General features: G+C 45.9%; 1 protein-coding gene across 1 annotated transcript; it reads right to left on the reverse strand.

The window, feature by feature from the left end:
• Positions 1-3,649: 3,649 nt before the first annotated feature.
• GINS3 (GINS complex subunit 3) lies at positions 3,650-16,744 on the reverse strand. Its single transcript, XM_043986649.1, has 3 exons — positions 16,433-16,744; positions 10,240-10,473; positions 3,650-6,396 (listed from the first exon to the last, which is right to left on the reverse strand). The coding sequence occupies exons 1-3, from the start codon at positions 16,616-16,618 to the stop codon at positions 6,166-6,168; spliced, it is 651 nt and encodes a 216-aa protein (XP_043842584.1). The 5' UTR covers positions 16,619-16,744; the 3' UTR covers positions 3,650-6,165.
• Between the last annotated feature and the right edge of the window lie 2,460 nt (positions 16,745-19,204).

Genomic DNA, 19,204 nt, shown 5'->3' on the forward strand with positions numbered 1-19,204 from the left:
ATGAATAAATAAAGAAATAAAGAAAATTGGGGACAGCTAGGTGGAGCAGAGGATAAAGTACCAGCCCTGGATTCAGGAGGAACTGAGTTCAAATCTGGCCTCAGACACTTTACACACTTACTAGCTGTGTGACCCTGGGCAAGTCACTTAACCCCAATTGCCTCACCAAAAAAAAAAAAGAAAAGAAAATATACTGAGGAAGGCCTTTTAAAAAAGATCTCTCAAAAGTCGAAGACTTTTGTTCTCAGCCCAAAGGTAGCAATATCCTCCACATGTCTTCCTAAGTTTTCGGGAGATCATAAAATGTTAGTGCTGAAAGGGTCTTTAAGACATGAAATCAAAACACAATAGAGCTGGGCAGGACCTTTCGGGTCATCTTGTCCAATCACCTCATTTCATAGCAAATCAAACTTCCCAGAGGGAAGTAGCTTGCCTAAGGTTACACTCCAGTTATTAGAAGCTAGGTCTACTTTCCCCATTATTTCTTTTATGTAATTTAACAACTCAAAACCAGTTTAACACCTCAAGCCTGCTGCAGAACCAATTTGGAAGAAAACTTTATCGCCCGTGTATGTAACTGCAGCTTTAAGATCATGTATTACAGTGAGGGTGCGATTTTTCACCTAGCAGAATCTCAGAGTAATGTGCTTTTCTCGAGCTCTGTGTATGGAAATCAGGCCTGAATTTGATCTGAGGATAATTATTCTCCATCTTCATACTGAGTGAGAATGTGCTAAGGGTGGAAGGTTGCAAGCACAGAACATCTGCATCAAACCTCTGAAATCAGGGAAAGGGATCTCCTTAAAGTCCATATCAAAAATGAAATGGATAAAATCACCCAACCTTGCCCGAGAGCTAGCGTGTAGTATGCTTAGAAGTGAAGCTCTTGCCTTCCCGCACCAGCCACAGCAGTCCCCGCCTACTCCAGACGGCCCCACGCAAAGGGTTATCTACAAGACAGGACTAATGGATGACGTCATTTTGTTTTCCAGACCAGACACCTGGTGGGGTTAGGAGGGAGAGGAGGGGAGCCTGAAAGAGAACTGAAGTTACAGATTAAACCTATTGTCCTCAAAGCCAAAAGACCACAATGCATCTTGCCAATTTAGATACATGAATCTGAGGGGTCTGCCTGAATTACCAATGACATAAGCAAAGTGTCTTAGAAAAAGAAGAGGCATATATATTTATATGTGTGCATGTATGGATTGTGATGTTAAAAATATGTACACTACGCACACATATGCCAATTACCTGTAATCATCTGCTATAAGATAAGTCTCAGATCCACTTGAAGTTTGAGAAGAAAACACAGTCACTGAACCTAGAGGTCCCCGAAAGCTTGTTGCCAGACAACAACTCCCCCCACAAGTGTTAACTGTTAGTGATAATGGGGGCCTGTGTGTGTGTGTGTGTCCCTAAGGAATCTGGGGGCACCAGAACATCAATCAGTTGAGGGAGTGGGTTTGAAGTTACACTGAAGGTACATATTGATCATTTTGTTTGTTTGTTTGTTTTGCGGGGCAATGAGGGTTAAGTGACTTGCCAAGGGTCACACAGCTAGTAAGTGTTAAGTGTCTGAGGCTGGATTTGAACTCAGATCCTCCTGAATCCAGGGCCAGTGCCACCTAGCTGCCCCTATTGGTCATTAACTGAAGCTGAACTGTCTGCTTCCTCCACTGTATTTGTGATAACAAAATGCAGCTTTGTGGCTAGGTCTCCTCCCTTTAGCTGTGGCAGCAGCAGCAGAGCCCTACACCTCCTGGCACTATTAGAAAGTCCATTCATTTAACAAAGAAAATGGTACACAGGACTTTCCTTCAAAGAAATTAGCTCAGTGAAATCCAGGGAGGCTCCATGGCTGTGACCTTTTACAAGGGACACCATTAAAATATCCTAAATAATTCTCCAAATGCCTTTCACTTTTATTGATTCTCATAAAGTCTGCTGTTTAAAAATGAAAAGATGTTCCACCAAGAACTTGTTTTCAGAGCACTGAACACATATGCATGTGAGATGCCAGATTGGGAGAGAGAGGGCTCAATTCTTCCCCTCCTCCCTGGCTAACTCAGGGGGAGGCTTTGAAATCACCTTGGAGGTGAAACCAACAGAAATGCTAAGCCAAGAATAGAGACTGTAGGCTAAAAGCCAAAGACAAGATTTTTCTGGCATGCCAGTCACACAAGGCCTCTGAGTCTTTGAGCCCTTATTTGAAAAGAAATGGGATGTGTTGAGTTTTCCTTGACAGAGAAATAAAAAGGTGAACGTAAAATGTCAGTGTAGAAAAAGACTGTCCCTTTAAGCAGCTAAAAAAACCAGGTTCCCTTTCTGAACTCACAAGATAACTGCATGCCAAGGCCTCTGGGTAACATTAAGATAGCATCGCTGGCTGGGAATGAATGTTTTCATCTCTCCCCTTTTACTCATTCGGCAATACTTGTAACTCTGACTCCCTAGTTGCAATTCCTTTGTTCACTTTTCCCTTATGCCTCCAAACTGATCCCTCACCAGCCCTTCCTTCCCATAACTCCGGGCCATTGGCATCCTGGTTGAACTCGTGTCCCCAGAGCAGAGAAGCTAGTCCAGTGTCCTTCTTCCCCCTTTCTCTGGCCTACAGCTCACTCCTCAGAATCCCCAAACAAAGGGGGGTCATCTGGATGGGGAACAAGTCACTCAGATCCTTCAACTTCTGATGGGGGATGGCTGAAGCTGTTCTGGGTGGGCTGTGGATGGAAAGACTCATTTGTTTCTTTGTGTGCCCTTTCTGTGAGCTGAAGTAGCAGTCAGAGCCAGGTGCTATTTTCAGAGCTGTGTTAACACTTGTTAATAATGTTGGTGACTGGAGGACATGTTCATTTCGAACTCTTTTAGATACAAGGAAAAATCGCTACCATTTGCCAGAAGAGAAAACCACCACAAATCACTGTTATCAGAATGAAATGCTGCTCAGGGTTTTAAATGAAATGCAAGTGCCCGGCTCTGGCATCTATCAGCTGGACAGGTGGGCAGAACTCCAAATTGAACACGACCCATCTTCCCTTCCCCGATGAGCTCATTGGCATTGGCCCTTTGCTCCCTCGGATAACCATAACTGACACTAATGTCATGACCCACCCCATCAAATTTCATCCTTCCAAATCACCCGATCATGCCATGGACTTGTAAGCTAAATCTGGCCCTTGTGATTTTATGCAGTGGGACTTGGATCTCTTGGGGGTAGAGCCCTGCAAGAAAAATGTTGTAACGTGGAGGCTTTATTTATTATCTCAGAGCTGGTTATTTTCATTGCACTGGGGCTGGTTTCTGAATGGCTGAAAAGGAAAAGACACCCCCGGCTTCCAGATAGGACCAGAGCCATAACTTCCCAGAGGACAGACTGAGGTGATGGTGGAACACACACACACACACACACACACACACACACACACACACACACACACACACCTGAGCGATTGCAAACAGAAGCATATGTATTTTATAAAAGGAAGACTCCTTTTGGATTTGTTTACAGACTGTTGGTAGTTTGGGGTTGGGTTTTTTTAAAATATATGGAACCTCCCACAGTTACCAGGCAGAAAAGCAAAACAGTGGAAAAACCAACAAAAAGATTTAATTAAATAAGCTTGGAGAAAAAAGCAGGTGTCTCACTTTGATTAATCATTCACTACCACTACCTTGGGGTGAATAAAGCTCTATTGACTTTCCCACCAGCATATTACACCTTTTTAATTCCCTACAGAGAAGCTGTTTGCATTAATGAGGAAGGAAAAAAGCAGGAGCTAACAACAACAGCGCATTTTTTTGAAGCCTTGAGCTCACCACCTTAATCATTTCATTTCCTGCTTTTAATTGAACTACTGTCCATATGGAAGGTCTCAGTTTAACTTGGAAGGTCTGAGTTTAACTTGGCTAGTCAAGTTATTCTTGTGGACTAACCCATCATTACAATGAACCCCCATCATGATGTTCTCCGTGGTGACTGTCACGAGAACATTAACTTAGATCTTTATTATTCAGTTTCCAAAAATATAACTACAATCCCCAAACCAGAAAACTTCAGCCTTCCTTGTTCTGGTTAATGTCACCATGGCCAACAAATGTTCATTGCTGGTTGTAGAAAGAAAGATGCAAGTCGAGCAGAGGGTAGAGGAAAGGGTGTAAGTAGGTGCGACACCCATCATCGATCAAGGACGACCCCTGAAGCAGGGAGGGAACCAACATTTATTAAGTGCTGGCAGTGTGCTGGGGGCTTTACCAACGTTCTCCCACATGACGGGAATAGAAGATGGGCTGGTCACACGGCAGGAGCAGGGAGGACTAGAGACACCTTCACAATGTGTTGAGAGGAATCAGTTTTCCAGCCTGTTGAGTGGTCAGCCCATGGAAGAGAGAGGCTCGCAGGGAACCCTCAAGTTAATGACATCACAGAAACCCCAATTCCCACTGACTCCATCAAGTTTTGATTTCCCCTTATGGCAAATTAGAAAACTTTCAGCTTGTTTGTAAAATGTGCTGGATTTCAGCGGGTGAGAGGCACCTTTGCCACAGAGACAGTGAAGAAACCACTGGTCTTGTGCCACCTCACCCATGGGTAAAATACCTCCAGGTGTACTCCTGACTGTACACCTTCACTACTACCCCACCCCTCTGCCTTGAACCAGGCACCATGTTCTGACATAGGGAATGCTGACCTGTACACACACGTTTCATGAAGCAATCACGCTTGAGTTCTCTGCAACCATGGTATTTGACTTAAATACTTAATTCCCTTCTTGGTTTCAGCAGCATTTTGGGATTTGTCAACTAGATGACTCCTTTTGAAAGATTTACCCCCTAAATGGGACTAAGAGTTAATATAAAAGACAGGCTATGGAGTGGGGTTTGTCTGGGGTTGGGGAAAGTCTGCAAACGATGCTGTGTTTGCAACCTTATTACAAATGTTAAACACTGACCTTTTCGAAGGTGAAAAGGTCTGGTAGAAGTGGTGTGGGCACCTGCACTCATTCCAGGGTTCAGGATGCTCAGGTTTTCTTTTCAAATTGGAAAACCCTGAGGTCCTTCCTCATCTCGGGGATAAAGACTGGCTAGCAATGGTACCACTCTAGCATGTTCAGGACAGGTCTTCCTCATTCAGTTGGGGTGTACGGGGAATGCGAGGGGCTCTTCTGACAGTCTCTTCAGGGGGAGTTCATCTCCATGCTGAAAACAGACTGTCTTCTAGTTAATGACCTGGAACGACAGGCTCTCACAGGGAGGTGTTTGTTGGGAGGAATATGAGAAGGGAGAAAAACGGAGGTCTCACGTCTCCTATCATTTGTTGTGTTCAAGCTTCTTCAATAAAGCTCTTTGTTCTCAGTTGCATATGTCTTGACTCCCAGATGTAACAAAGCCTGGAAAACGCCCTTTAACAACTATTTTGCCAATTCCAAACGACTCTGTGACATCTTTCTAAAAGAGAAAGGAATAAATAGGAGGGTGTTCTCAAACACCCTTGGATTAAAAAGAAGCCCATGTGGGCATCTCTTCAGAATACCTACAGTTAGCGGAATTCAAGCTGAAAAATCCCTCCTCACGGCACACAAAATAATAGTTATTTGAAAACAATCTCATTTCTTTCCTTCTCCCCTTAGTCTTTTCGGTTACTATGCTAATGATCAGGGAAATCATAGTCAAGCAATAAGACAAATTTCCAAGCCAGAAGAGTCCAGCAGATTGGTGGTACTGCCTTTCTTTTAATAAAATGAGGAGGAGGAAAATCACCCCCAGGCAACTGTGGTGGGTTGTCGTGAATAGGGGTGCCCATCCTGAGCAGCTCCTGGGCCTGGGTACTTGAAAGCATTCCAAACCCTTAGGCACAAGTGCTTAGAATTCTAATTTGATTGCTGTGGTAAGTAGTTTGACACATTAGGGAGCCTTCCTTGGGAAGGCTTTTTGTTCAAGCATCCGTGAAGCTACTGTCTGTAAATTTTGGAACAAGTACATCTGTGCTGCCAAACAGCTGAAAGATAATGTCCCGACTGTGCACGGACTGGGTGGTGAAGGCCCATCCTCTTCCAAAACCCATCTTTTCCCAACAGAACCCCGGTTAGTCAGTCTCCCCCAGGAGACATGTCAGTCAGCGCACATCTAAAGGTGTTCCTTGCAGCAGCGGTGTCCTTCACACCTTCAACCTTCCAAGTCAGTGAATTTTCTCTTCTTGTAATTCTGAACCAGGCTGGAAGCTGTGATCTGAGAAGCCTGACCCTTCTCCCAGCACTGAAAGTCATTCAGCCCTTTCTGGCCAGTCTGAAACAAGCCCCTCTCCAGCTCGTCCAGCCGGGCGACCAGGCCTGAGGTGTCTTCATTGTAGGCATTCTGGGAGGAGTCCATGATGCGGCGAAAACGGCCAATAAACGTCTGAGGGAGGAAGAAACACTGTCATCCCTGGGCTAGTGTGAAAGAAGCCACTTCCACTTCTCACCTGAGTGCTAAACCACCCAAATGGAATGGGGGAGAAAGGGAATACTGCCCAAGTTCCCATTGTAAGGGGCTAAAGTTCTAGCTAGTCTGTCTAAAATACCTAACGAGTGGTCGCCAATAAATTATAAGCTTTAGCAAGAGTTAGGCTTTTAAGCATTTATTAAGGAGAATAAGAATTTGGTAAAGAGAGAGAGAAAGGCCTAGATTCATCTATCTATTAAAGGGAGAGTGCATTTCTAGCTCCTCTCTCCACCAGAGTCCTGAGAAAGAGAACGAGAGAGCCAGCCTCGCCCCCTCTTCCTCCCACAAGCAAACGCCACTTCCTGATGCCAAAGAAAAGCCGCATGGCCTTGCCCTCAGAGGCTTCTCCTCATGGTGGAGCTTTCCTACAGTAAGTCTCCAGCAGGTGGCGTCATTCCAATCGTTACACCGTTTAGTTCAGCTGTGATTGCTGAGCTAATGATCAAGAGTCACCTACACAAAATGTTCAATTAGAAATATATGGGATTGAATTCGTCTCAGATTCTGCTTTTGTCCTTGAGAGCAAAACTTAAGCTTTGGGATCTAACCTTGCCTTTGCTGCTATCTTGTTAGGGGATCTGAGCTAGTAGGAGGAACCTTTGTAACTTGGCCCCTCTGTAGCATCTGACCCTGCTGACCACTCTCACCTTCTTGTTACGATCCCTCTTTCCTGGGTCTCCTTCTTGGCTGGTTCCTTAAATGGGAGGTACCCAGACTCTGGGTCCTCTTCTCTATTCTCTCTCCTGGCGACCTCAGCAGTTCCTATGGATTTAACTATCATCTCTACTCAGATGACCACTAGATCCATGTATCCAGTCCCAGCCTCTCTCCTGAGTTCTTGTCCCATGCCACCAACTGCCTATCGACCCATCAAGACTAGATGACCCAGGGCAGCTAGGCGGCGCAGTGGATAAAGCACTGGCCCTGGATTCAGGACGACCTGAGTTCAAATCCAGCCTTAGACACTTGACACTTACTAGCTGTGTGACCCTGGGCAAGTCACTTAACCCCCATTGCCCCTCAAAAAAAAAAAAAAGACTAGATGACCCAGTGACATCTCAAACTCAACAAGACCAAAACAGAACTCACAGTCTTTTCCTTCCAAGCCTACATCTCTTCTGAACATCCTTATTTCTGGCCTATCCTTTTGGTGTCCAAGGTTTATAACTTCAGTATTATCCCAGACTCTCCCCTCTCAAAGCCAATCGATAATAACTGGTAGTTTGTACATAGTCCCAACTATGTGTCAGGCACTGTGCTAAGCACTTTACAAACAAACCTAAGAGGTAGGAGCTATTATGAGTCAATGGAAGTTAACTATTAGTATCTGTGTAGGATCTTAACTCGGGTCTTCCTGACTCCAGGCCCAGGGCTCTTACCTGCTGCACCGCCTTGCTTCCTGCAATCAGCTGTAAAATACTGGCATGTTTGCAGCTGTTACTAGTCACAATCCTGCTTTGGACCATTATAACTTCCTCATTGGTCCCTTTGCTTCTAATCTCTCCTCCCCCATCTGAGGGGTCCTCAACCTTTTCTGTTTCACGGACCCTTTTGGCAAGCTGCTGAAGTCTACAGAGTCCTTATCATGAGAATGTTTTTAAATAACTGAAGGAAATGCCAACTGTCAGTTAGAGGTTAGTGAAAATAAAGATCTTATCCCATATCCAAGTTAAGTGACATTCTAGACTCTATCCCTGCAGCTCTTGAGGTCTGTAAACACCATCCTTCAAACAGCTGTCATAGTGGCATTCTTCCTCAAATGCAGAGCAGGCCACAGCAGGATTTCACTGAATAAACTCTCTTGGCCTCCTATTACCTCGAGGCTAAGATGCAAATTCTGCTGCTCCCCTTAACAACCTGCTCCCAAACTACCTACCTTCTCTTCTTCCCCTCCCCAGGTTCAGTACTGCTCTCCTCCCCTCCCCCTTCCTCTCTCCCTCCTTCCCTCTCCCTGCTCCTTCCTTTCCCCTCCCTCCCTTCCCCCTCTCTATCCCTCCCTCTCCCCCCAGTCTCCTTCCTCTTTCCCCTCCTTCCCTCTCCCCTCCTTCCCTCTCCCCCCAGTCTCCTTCCTCTTTCCCCTCCTTCCCTCTCCCCTCTCCTTCCTTTCCCCTCCCTCCCTCTCCCCCCTCCTTCCTTTCCCCTCCCTCCCTTCCCCCTCTCTATCCCTCCTGATCCCTCCCCCCTCCCCTCCCTCTCCCTCTCTTCTCTCCCCTCCCCCTCAACTCCATGCCTTTGTACTGTCCAGAAATACATCCCCTCCTCACTGCAGCCTCAGGGAATCCTCATTTTTTCTTTAAGACTCCAGGGGAGCACCACAAAGCCACGTCTGCTCCCCCCCGACTGCAGGTGCCCTTCTCCCTAAGCTATCCCGGATTTATTCTGTCCCGAATAATAGCCAGTGTTAACAACAAGGTGTGCAGAGTGTTTTACTTTGGTATCATTCGATCTGCACAACCACCCCATGAGGCAGGCCTCTTACCATCTTTATTCTGATGATGAGGAAACTGAGGCTGAGACCCAACCACCTGCCCAAGATTTCCAGGCAGATCTAAACTCTCTTAGCCAGTGCTGCGTCCACTGCACCGCATCCCCCTCCCCGCCAGCTGCCTCTGCTTACATAGGGTACACTCAAGTAAAGAGGAAGCCCGTTGAGGGCAGGGATGGTTTTATTTCTGCCTTTGGGTCCCCAGTGCCTGGGGACTCCTAGCAGCCTCCTTTAATACATGTTTGTCAGTTAGCTGGATATCATCTAGTCCAACCCCCTAATTTTATAGATGGGGGGCTTTCAATGAGAAATAAAAAGCCTGGGTTTCTTTTTCTTCTCCTATGTAGTTATCATATATCCCTGCTGACAGTGGCTACTGGAGGTAAGATAAAGCAATTTAAAAAATCAATGGAGACAGAAAACTCACTGGGAAAAATCCAATTAAGAAGCCAATCCCTAAAGACATAGAAACAAGAATCTTCTTCACTGAGAAGCAGTTTCCTAAGCTTGACTTTTCCCCATTGCTATGGTTTTTTCTTTCCAATTTCTATGCACTAATGCTTTCTGCGTTCATCAAACAGAGCCACTTGTACTATCAGCAGCTGAAAACAGCATCATCAATTTATAGATGGTAACACCTTGTCAGACAAAACATCTTTGTTTATCCATCAGTCTGTCTGGTGATGTCAGCACAGTGCTCCAGAACAAATGTGTGTCTAGCCAACTGCTCATCCCAAGTCATAAAGGGAATAAAAGCTTTGGGCTGCTTTGGTCCCAAGAAGCAAGTGGGAAGTTGGCTGGTTAGATGACAGATGAAGGATTAACAGTAAGTATCCCAAACTATCAACACACTATGCTTAATAGCAAGGCTGGATGCTGGGGGTTTTAGTCTGTCCAGAAAACAGGGAGGATGATGGGAGAAGGAAAGAAGCCGGTCTGCTTCTACCGAGGTCCTCAGACAGGCCACCTTTCGGCTGCCGGGTCTGGACTAAACACAGCCCCCTGGGACTTGCTGCCCCCTTCCCCTCCGTTCTGCGGCTCCCTGCTTTTCCTCCCAGCTCTTGGAAGGCAAAGACAGCAACAGCAGACAAGCAAGGTTTCTCGGTACAGTCAGAATGCAGTCTAATTTGGAACAGGGATCAGTATAAGTTTTATGGTTTTCAGAGTAAGAATGTTCCCTTGCTTCCTGACTATTCTTACAGCCTTCTCATCCTTCTGCAGCAAAGGGACCAGCAGAAACCCGGCATCTCCAAGACTTCATCCCAGTTACTTGCCTGTAAGAGAGTCTGAGACACATCTGTGTTCTCTGGACTGTCAAAATGCAGGAGCTGAGAGCCAAAGGCATAGTAGTGGGGGCCCATTTTGTGGAGGTCAACCACGTTGGCATCAGCGCTGAACACTGTCCTCCACCCCTCCTTATAAATCTTGGGGAGCTCCACGGAAAGGATCCTCCTTTTGTTGTCATAAAGCCCCTTTGCCAGCCACAGAGGGATTTCCAATTTGGAGCCCTGGATAAGAACACAGAGGCAAAGACGAGTCAAATACAAAATGTGCGGGACATAAAAGAGAAGCAAACCATCAGGTAAGTTCAGCCTCTGTCACTGAATGACTGCTGTCAGCAGAGGATTTTTTTTATGAAAAGTAACTGCGGGGGCTGAAATCATTTGCACAACAAACCAGACAAAGAAAATCGAGAAATCTACTGGAATAGGCTCAAAACAAAACTTGAGCAGAAAGGAAAGTTTCAACATAAATCCAGTCTCTCAAGTGAGTCCGTCGTTGGAGCCAATCACAGTGTTGCCACAGTGCTTTCTGACAGTGTTCAATAAGTAGTGCAAATGTTAAAAACCCGAGCAGGGTGTTTGGCTCCCAATTGCCTATCATTAGGGGGCAGCTAGGTGGCGCAGGGGTTAAAGCACTGGCCCTGGATTCAGGAGTACCTGAGTTCAAATCCGGCCTCAGACACTTGACACTTACTAGCTGTGTGACCATGGGCAAGTCACTTAACCCCCATTGCCTAAAAAAAAAACAAAAACAAAAAACCAATTGCCTATCATTTCCCTTAAGCTGACAAGTCCCATGGAGTGGGGTTTTTCCTCCATCAGTTTGACTGTACAACCTCCCACCCACTTAAAAAAGAGAGTTGACTTGTATTTATTCCTTGAACTAAACGGAACCCCTTTCATATTATATTAAGTAACTATATTGATGCACATCAAATATCAGCTAATACCTTATACTTTAAGGGATCTTTGAATTCTCTGATGTGCCCTCCAGCAGCACACAGTGAAACCCAGACCTTCCAACTCTTGGTGACTCTTGTTCACAGCCTTCCCTAAATGAACCACAGGGATTCCTTCCACCCAAAGGGCTAGAGAGGGGGCCTTCCCTGAGGTTTCTTCACACAAGATCAGTGCCAGTGAAGCAGCTAGGCTGCCCACAGGTCTTCTGTGTTCTTATACGTGTTTCTGACCACATCCCCTCACATTTTCTCCAGCAAACCTCTCTCTCACTCATCCCCTCTCTTGAATCTTCAGTCTCTCCATAGATACTGCTCCCTTCCCTACTGCCTTCAAATACACCAAAGTCTCCTTATTGGTTTTTTTGTTTGTTTTTTGAGTGGGGCAATGAGAGTTAGGTGACTTGTACAGGGTCACACAGCTAGTAAGTGTCAAGTGTCTGAAGCCAGATTTGAACTCAGGTCCTCCTGAATCCAGGGCCGGTGCTTTATCCACTGTGCCACCTAGCTGCCCCACCCCCCACCCCCGCCCCGTCACTGTTTTTAAAAAATAAAAAACAAAAATAAAATAACCCTTTGCTATCATGCTCTCAGTTATTCTACATCTCACCTGCATTTCTCAGCTAAATTAGAAAAAGGGTGCCTTCACATCTTCACCTCACTCACTTGACCCTTTACAATCTGGCTTCTAACCTCATCACTTCACTAAAAGTGGATCTTCCAAAGTTACCGATGGTCTTTTCCCAGTCCTCCTCCTCCTCCTCCTCTTCTGCTGGCCTGATCTGAGGTGGCTGACCCCCCTCTCTTTCCCCTCCAGCCTTTTGTGATGCAGACACTTCAGTGATTCTGCCTGTGTCTGCCTCTTCTGTCTCTGTGGCTGGCTAATCACCCACATAGTGACCCCTAACTGTGAGTGCACCCAACGGTCGGGCCCTGGGCCCGCTTCTTCTCCCGTAACACTCTTTCTCTTAGCAATCCCACCACATCATCTCTAGGCAGATGACTCCCAGAGCCAGCCTGGGTCTCAATCCTGAGCTCCGGTCTAAGGAACGTCCCAAAGATGACCCAAGTTCAACGAGTCTCAAACAGAACTTATTCTCTCCCTGACTTTCTCTCTCACCCCACACATCTAGGCAGGGGGTAAGCCTGACAGCTTCTTCCTCCGTAGCATCTTTCATGCCCAGCTTATTCTCTGCCCTCACATGGCCACCCCTGCAGCTGACCCTGCTCCACACTGGCCTGGACCAGTCCCTGCCTCATGTCTCTCCCCACTTTTCCATGCAGCTGCCAAAGCAATTGTCCTTGAATGCAGACCACTGCCATTTTACTTCCTCACTCGATTAACTCCAGGGGCCCATCGTCTTGGCTCTGAAAGCCCTTCAGAGCATGGCCCCGACACCACTCTTCTCTCATTGGACACTCCTCTCTCTGCTCCCATGTGTGGCATTGCCTCTCCAGCTCCAGGCTTCCCATGCCCCGAATGGACTTGCTCCTCACATCAGCCTCACAGAGCCATGTCTTCCTTTAAGACACTGCCCAAATGTCACCTTCTGCAGGCCTTCCTCGATCTTCCTTCCAGACAGCCCGGGCCCTCCGGCACTAGATCTTGGGTTAAGCTACCTTTTGTATTGTATTTATTCTGCATTTACTTATTCTGGTTGTATTCAGGCGTACTCTGCACTAATGATGTGTAAGCTCCCAGAAAGGCAGACTGGGTCTGGTTGCCACTGTGTCACCAGTGCTTAGCACAGGGCCCTGCACACAGTAGGTGCTTCATAAGCACTTGTTGACTGACATTAGTTTCGGTTGCCACGATGAGCCCCTGTCCTTCTCTGGTTATAGATCTCTTTGAGGACGCTCTTTAGTCTACATTTTTTTTCTGGGGCAATGAGGGTTAAGTGACTTGCCCAGGGTTACACAGCTAGTAAGTGTCAAGTGTCTGAGGTCAGATTTGAACTCAGGTCCTCTTGAATCCAGGGCCAGTGCTTTATTCACTGCACCACCTAGTTGCCCCCTTTAGTCTACTTTTAAAGAAGGAATTCATCAGAGGTAGTGTAGTGAGCCTCACACCATCTGTGCCCCCATAGCTCCCCATTGCCTTTGTGGTGAGCTACAATCCTACTTCCTCTGCAGCATTACTATTAGTAAAAGATGGGTTCTGGCTTCAGGGCCAGCTTGGGGTCATTAGAAGCACTGCACAATTTCCCAAATACAACCCAACTTTCTTCTTCCTCCTCAGTTATTTATCTAGTTCATCGTCTCTCAACAGTACATTTGGAGAGAGTCCCTAAAGTCTTAGTAGACTTTTAAGCTTTAGTAAGATTAAACTGGCACTAAAGATCCCCCTGTATCTGTGTAAGGTACATTACTGAGAGACCAGGTCCCTGGAATATTCATCTCACTGAATGCCATCATCTGGATAAGAGGCACTATTCATCCACTTTGTTTTTCTTGCTTGTGCCTTCCTTCCAACATTATCCTCCATTCACACGGTACTCATCTTGCATGGTCAGTCTTTGGCATGCCTTCCCTCCCATTAGAGTGTAAGCTCTATGAGGCCAGGAACCATGTTTTTGCCATGAGCCTGGTGCACCTCACAAATGTGTTGACTGTCTGGGCACGGGGTTTTCAATGATTTTGGAGGCCCTGCCATGTTTCGGTGCCTCATCTGTAAGCAGGAGCACTGGGAGGGCCTTGCTCTCTGTAGGGAATCCCTTTTCCAAACTCTGTGATGAAGGCTATCCAGGACAGTGGCAAACACCTTTACCGCCTTCTTTGACCCCTCTCAATGAAGCACAGGACAGAGGGATATCAGTTGTTCTGGCGACCAGAGAACTTTTCATTTCTTAAACATCTGCACGGCGGATGATACCTTGTGGAGTCATCCTGAGGGTGGCGCTGTGCTCTGCTAAATCAAAGCCCAGTGCATTCTTGGCGCCTTTCAGTTAATTGTGTGCTTGTAAAGACACGGTCAGCTGACAGTCTATGCCCTTCTTGTAATTTCATCAAGGAGGCTCTCTCAAGGAGGCAGAGAGGAGAGAGGAGGTGCGTGAGCCGGTTAGTGGGGAAGGATATTTGGTGATCACAGTTTTGGCAGTCAGGTCTAGCATTTTTTACATTCATGTGGCATCCTCTTCCTCTTCAGATATCTGGAGAATTGATCCCTCGAGGGCCTGAAAATAGCAATTCTGTGGCCTCAGACTTCAAATCAGCGACCCAACCAGAGCTTCGGTCTGTGGGGGGAAAGCAGCAGGACACCACAGCAAAAGACAGAGAGGGAATTCTGAATGAGGGTGGAACAGACTTTGAAGAGGGAGACTGCTCCTAGGTGTGTGCTCCAGGGAGTCAAAGAGAAAGGGAAATTGGGAATATATGTAGGTATATATACACACATACATATACACATACCCATACATACCCATACATACATGCAGGTATACATACACACACACAGGAGCACATTTTTTCAATAGTCAGGAACTGGAAGGAAAGTGGGTTTTCTCATCCGCTGGGGAATGATTGAACAAACTGTGGTAGACAGTTGTAATGGAAGAACATCAGGGCATAAAAAATGGCAAAAATGAAGAGTTCAGAGAAACTTAGGAAGCCCCATATGAAATTACACAAAGTAAAGTAACCAGAACCAGGATAGTTATTTACAGTGATCACAATAATGTGAAGGGGAAAAAAGACATAACTCTCATCAGGGCATCGCTCGATGAAGGACGCTTCCCGCCTGTTGACAGAGATGGACAGGAGGCGTGTAACAAGGCATACATCTTCAGACATAGCCAGTGTCTTGCTCGGACTTACTTGTTTCTGGCAGTAGTGATGTCATTGGAAAGTGACAGGGAGGTTAAAAAGAAAGAAGGACAATCCACAAAACACTTCCTAACAAGCCACAAAGAGAACCAATTCCAATGAGGAAGAAGGGAGGGAGCTGTCTAAAGGCACAGGGATGCCAAGGGCTCTCATTGGTACAAAAGATGGAAGCGAAGGCAGGTAACAGAGGATAAGGAGAGAGCGGATGCTCAGAATGAGTTCAGGTTGGTGAGGCAAGGGAAGGACAGAAAAGACTGCGTGCTTCTAAAAGGTTACTGGGGACAAGAGGAGAAGAGAGAGAAGCACTGCTTTGGGCGCATGGGCTGATGAGAGCAGACACCAGGAAATGCAGCTATTCCCCAGTAAGGCTGCCGACAGGAGGAGGACCTAGAGACTGGACCAGAGAGGCCACTTAGGAGGTCACTGAAACATTCCAAGACAGAATGGTGGAGCCCTAGACTGGGCCAGTTGTGGTATCAGGAGAGACCCAGGAGAGGCAAAGTGACAGGACTGACAGGGACAGCAGTAAAAGGGAGGGAAAGGCTGCAGATGATCCCAGGGTTGCAAACCTGGGGGACAGTGGGATGGTGGGGTTCTCCAGAGACAAAAGGAGGTTCCGGGGAAGGGCAGGTCTGGGTGTAAAGACAACATTTGCCTAGTTTAATAGTAATGTAACATTTATATAATGCTAGGTAGGCACAAACACAATTATCCCTTTGACCTTCACAGCTTGGATGGGACCCCATTTTACAGTAGAGGAAAGGAGGCAAACAGCGATGAGGTGACTTGCTGGGGTCACACGGCTAATGTCTGAGGCCACATTTGAACTCAGGTCCTCCTGAATCCAGGGCCAGTGCTTTATCCACTGTGCCACATAGCTGCCCCCATCCCCTGGGATCTTTTGAAAGAAAGTCCTGCGTTGAACTAAGTCACTCCCTAGCAGTGTGACCCTGAATAAGTCGCTTGACCCCGTTTGCCTCAGTTTCCTCATCTGTCAAATGGGCTGGAGAAGTAAATGGCAAATCACTCCTGTATCTTTGCTAATAAAATCCCAAATGGGGCCACGAAGAGTCAGGCACAATCGTAAGGGCTGAATAACGACAAGAAGAACCCCAGCTTTAGTAAAATACAAATTTACGCCCCAGAGCCTCGGGCGTGGGTAAGAGCCTGGACGTTAAGCAACCGGGCAGGAGGTAAGGGAGTCAAGACCCGATTGTACGCATGCGTAGCAAAAGCCGCGCGCTTCTCATTCACCAGGCATGCGCAAAACTTTCCTTTGCACTCCGCCCTTGACTACAATCCCCAGCATTCAGTGCGGTATAAAGGCAGGAAGCTCAGTTACCACATGGCGCCGCTCAGTCTGCCGGGAATTGTAGTCTTTGCCGTACGGAGATCGGGGGCGTTACCTCAGGGACGCCGGGGTCGCTATCTCCGCCGCTGCTGCGCTCCAAAAATAAGGATCCTAGGCGGGGCAGGACCGTCTCAGTGCGGGCCGGCAATTTCTCGTGGGACATCAGAATATCGTCGAGAGACAGGAAGTTCTCCTCGGGCCCCAGAGCCCCCGACTCCACCGGGAAATAGGCCTCGGACATGGCGGCAGCTTCTCCGCTTCTACCCAGACAGCGCGACAACACCCAGCGAGTTCGGAGGTGGACGGGGAGGGAGCGGAGTGTCCGCGCTGTCGGCGGAGACACCCCAACCCCTTGAAACTCCCGCTTCTCGACCAGCCCGGCGCAAGTGACGAGCCAGGCAAGAGCAATCTATCTGCCTCTGGGAATAATCGATTCCTCCAAGACTAAAGCAATCAATCCGCAGAGGTTCACTGGGCTCAGTGGAGGCCTTAGGACCCTGAGCTCTTCTTCGTTCATCTTTTGCCAAGTGCAGAATTGTTTAGGAAAAGAAGAAGAAGGAAAAAAAGATAGCAGGCCTAAATGTTACCAGATGCAGTTGTATTGCATCAATAACTTTATATTTTTTAATGTGTTATTTAATCTGGTACGGCTAAATAGAGTGGTGGATTACTGGAATAGATTAAGTATACAACACATAGTAGTAAATGACTATAACAATCTAGTGTTTGATAAACCCTATACAACACATAGTAGTAAATGACTATAACAATCTAGTGTTTGATAAACCCAAAGATCCAAGCTGTTGGGATAAGAATTCACTATTTGGCAAAAAACAAAACAAAACAAAACAAAACAAAAAACCACCTGGGAAAACTGGAAAGCGGTTTGGCAGAAACTACGTATAAACCAACAGCTCACACCATATACCAAGGTAAGATCAAAATGAGTACATGATATAGACATAAAGGGTGAGACATGAAATAATCTACCTGCCTGACCTATGGATAGGGGAAGAATTTATGACCAAACAAGAGATAGAAAGTATCGTGGGATGTAAAATGGATGATTTTGATTATATTTTTTAAATGTTGCACAAACAAAACCAATGCAACCAAGATTAGAAGGAAATCAGGAAGCTGTGAAACAGTTTTTACAGCAAGTTGTCTCTGATACAGGCCTTATTTCTTATATGTCTGTGTGTGTATATGTTTATGAAAGAGTCAAATTTATAAGTGTACAAATCATTTCCCAGTTCATAAATGGTCAAAGGATATGAACAGACAATTTTCAAAAGAAGAAATCAAAGCTATCTATAGTCATATGGAAAAAATGCATCAATTGACAAGCCTGGTTCTTCTAGCATTTTGTTCTCCCCCTTTCCCCAACATTAGACTGTGGGCTCCTAGAGAGCAGGCATCAGGTTTTCGTACCTTTCTTTGTATAACCCCAGCAGTTAGCACAATGCCTGGTGCATAGTAGGCTTGTTGGCTGACTCATGGCTCAAGGATGACTCTAGAATAACAGTTCCCATTAATATAACGTTTCACTATTTATCACAGAGGCCATGGGATATAATGGTGAGGGCCCTAGATCCTGAGTCAGGAGATACCTGGGTTCACTCAAATCCCCTCTGTAACAATTCTGGTGTGATTATGGGCAAGTTAGTAAACCTTGTGCAAGCCCAGTCTCTTCTGCTGTAATATAGAGATAATACATGTTGTCCTTGAGGTTGTTGTGAAGATAAAATGAGATGATGTATGTTAAGTGCTGAAATATTATAAAAATGTTGTCTGTAATTAAGGAAGCACCAGAATTCAAGAAAACCTTGGAGGACCAAACACACACACACACACACACACACACACACACACACACACACACACACACACTCTCTCTCTCTCTCTCTCTCTCTCCATATATATATATATAGTGTTTGTGTGGCAGTTGGGGTTAAGTGACTTGCCCAGGGTCACACAGCTGGTAAGTGTCAAGTGTCTGAGGCCAGATTTGAACTCAGGTCCTCCTGACTGCAGGGCTGGTGCTCTATCCACTGCACTACTTTGCTAACCCCAAACTATTTTTTTAAATAAACATTTTTATTTAAAGTTTTGAGTTCCAACTTCTATCCCTTCTTCCCTCCCTCCCCTCCCCCTCCCCTTCCCCGAGGTGGTAAGCAATCAGATATGGGTTATGCATGTGCAGTTATGTAAAACATTACCATGTTAATCATTTTTTATAAGAAAACTTGAATAAAAAAAAAATGGATGAAAGAGTGACAAATAGCATGCTTCAGTCTGTGTTCAATCAATATCAGTTCTTTCTTTGGAGGTAGATAGTATGCTTCATCATTAGTCCTTTGGGATTGTCTTATATCATTGTATTGCTGAAAATATTGGTCATTTACAGTTCTTCATTGAACAATATTGCTGTCACTGCGTACAATGTTCTCCTGGTTCTGCTCATTTCACTATACATCAGTCCACTTAAGTCTTTCCAGGCCTTTTTGAAATAATCCTGCTTGTCATTTCTTATAGCACAATAATATTCCATCACCATTATATACCACAGCTTGTCTAGCCATTTCCCAATTGATGGGCATTCCTTTGATGTCCAATTCTTAGCCACCACAAAAAGAGCTCCTATAAATATTTTTGTTCAAGTAGGTCTTTTTTCTCTTTTTGGAGATGTCTTCCGGATATAAACCTAGCAGTGGTACTGGTGGATCAAAGGTATGCACAGTTCTATAGCCCTTTGGACATAGTTCCAAATTGTTCTCCAGAATGGCTGGATCAGTTCACAACTTCACCAGCAGTGGAGAAGCAAACT

This window comes from Dromiciops gliroides, chromosome 2 (assembly GCF_019393635.1).
Source record: "Dromiciops gliroides isolate mDroGli1 chromosome 2, mDroGli1.pri, whole genome shotgun sequence".
NCBI classification, from domain to species: Eukaryota; Metazoa; Chordata; class Mammalia; order Microbiotheria; family Microbiotheriidae; genus Dromiciops; species Dromiciops gliroides.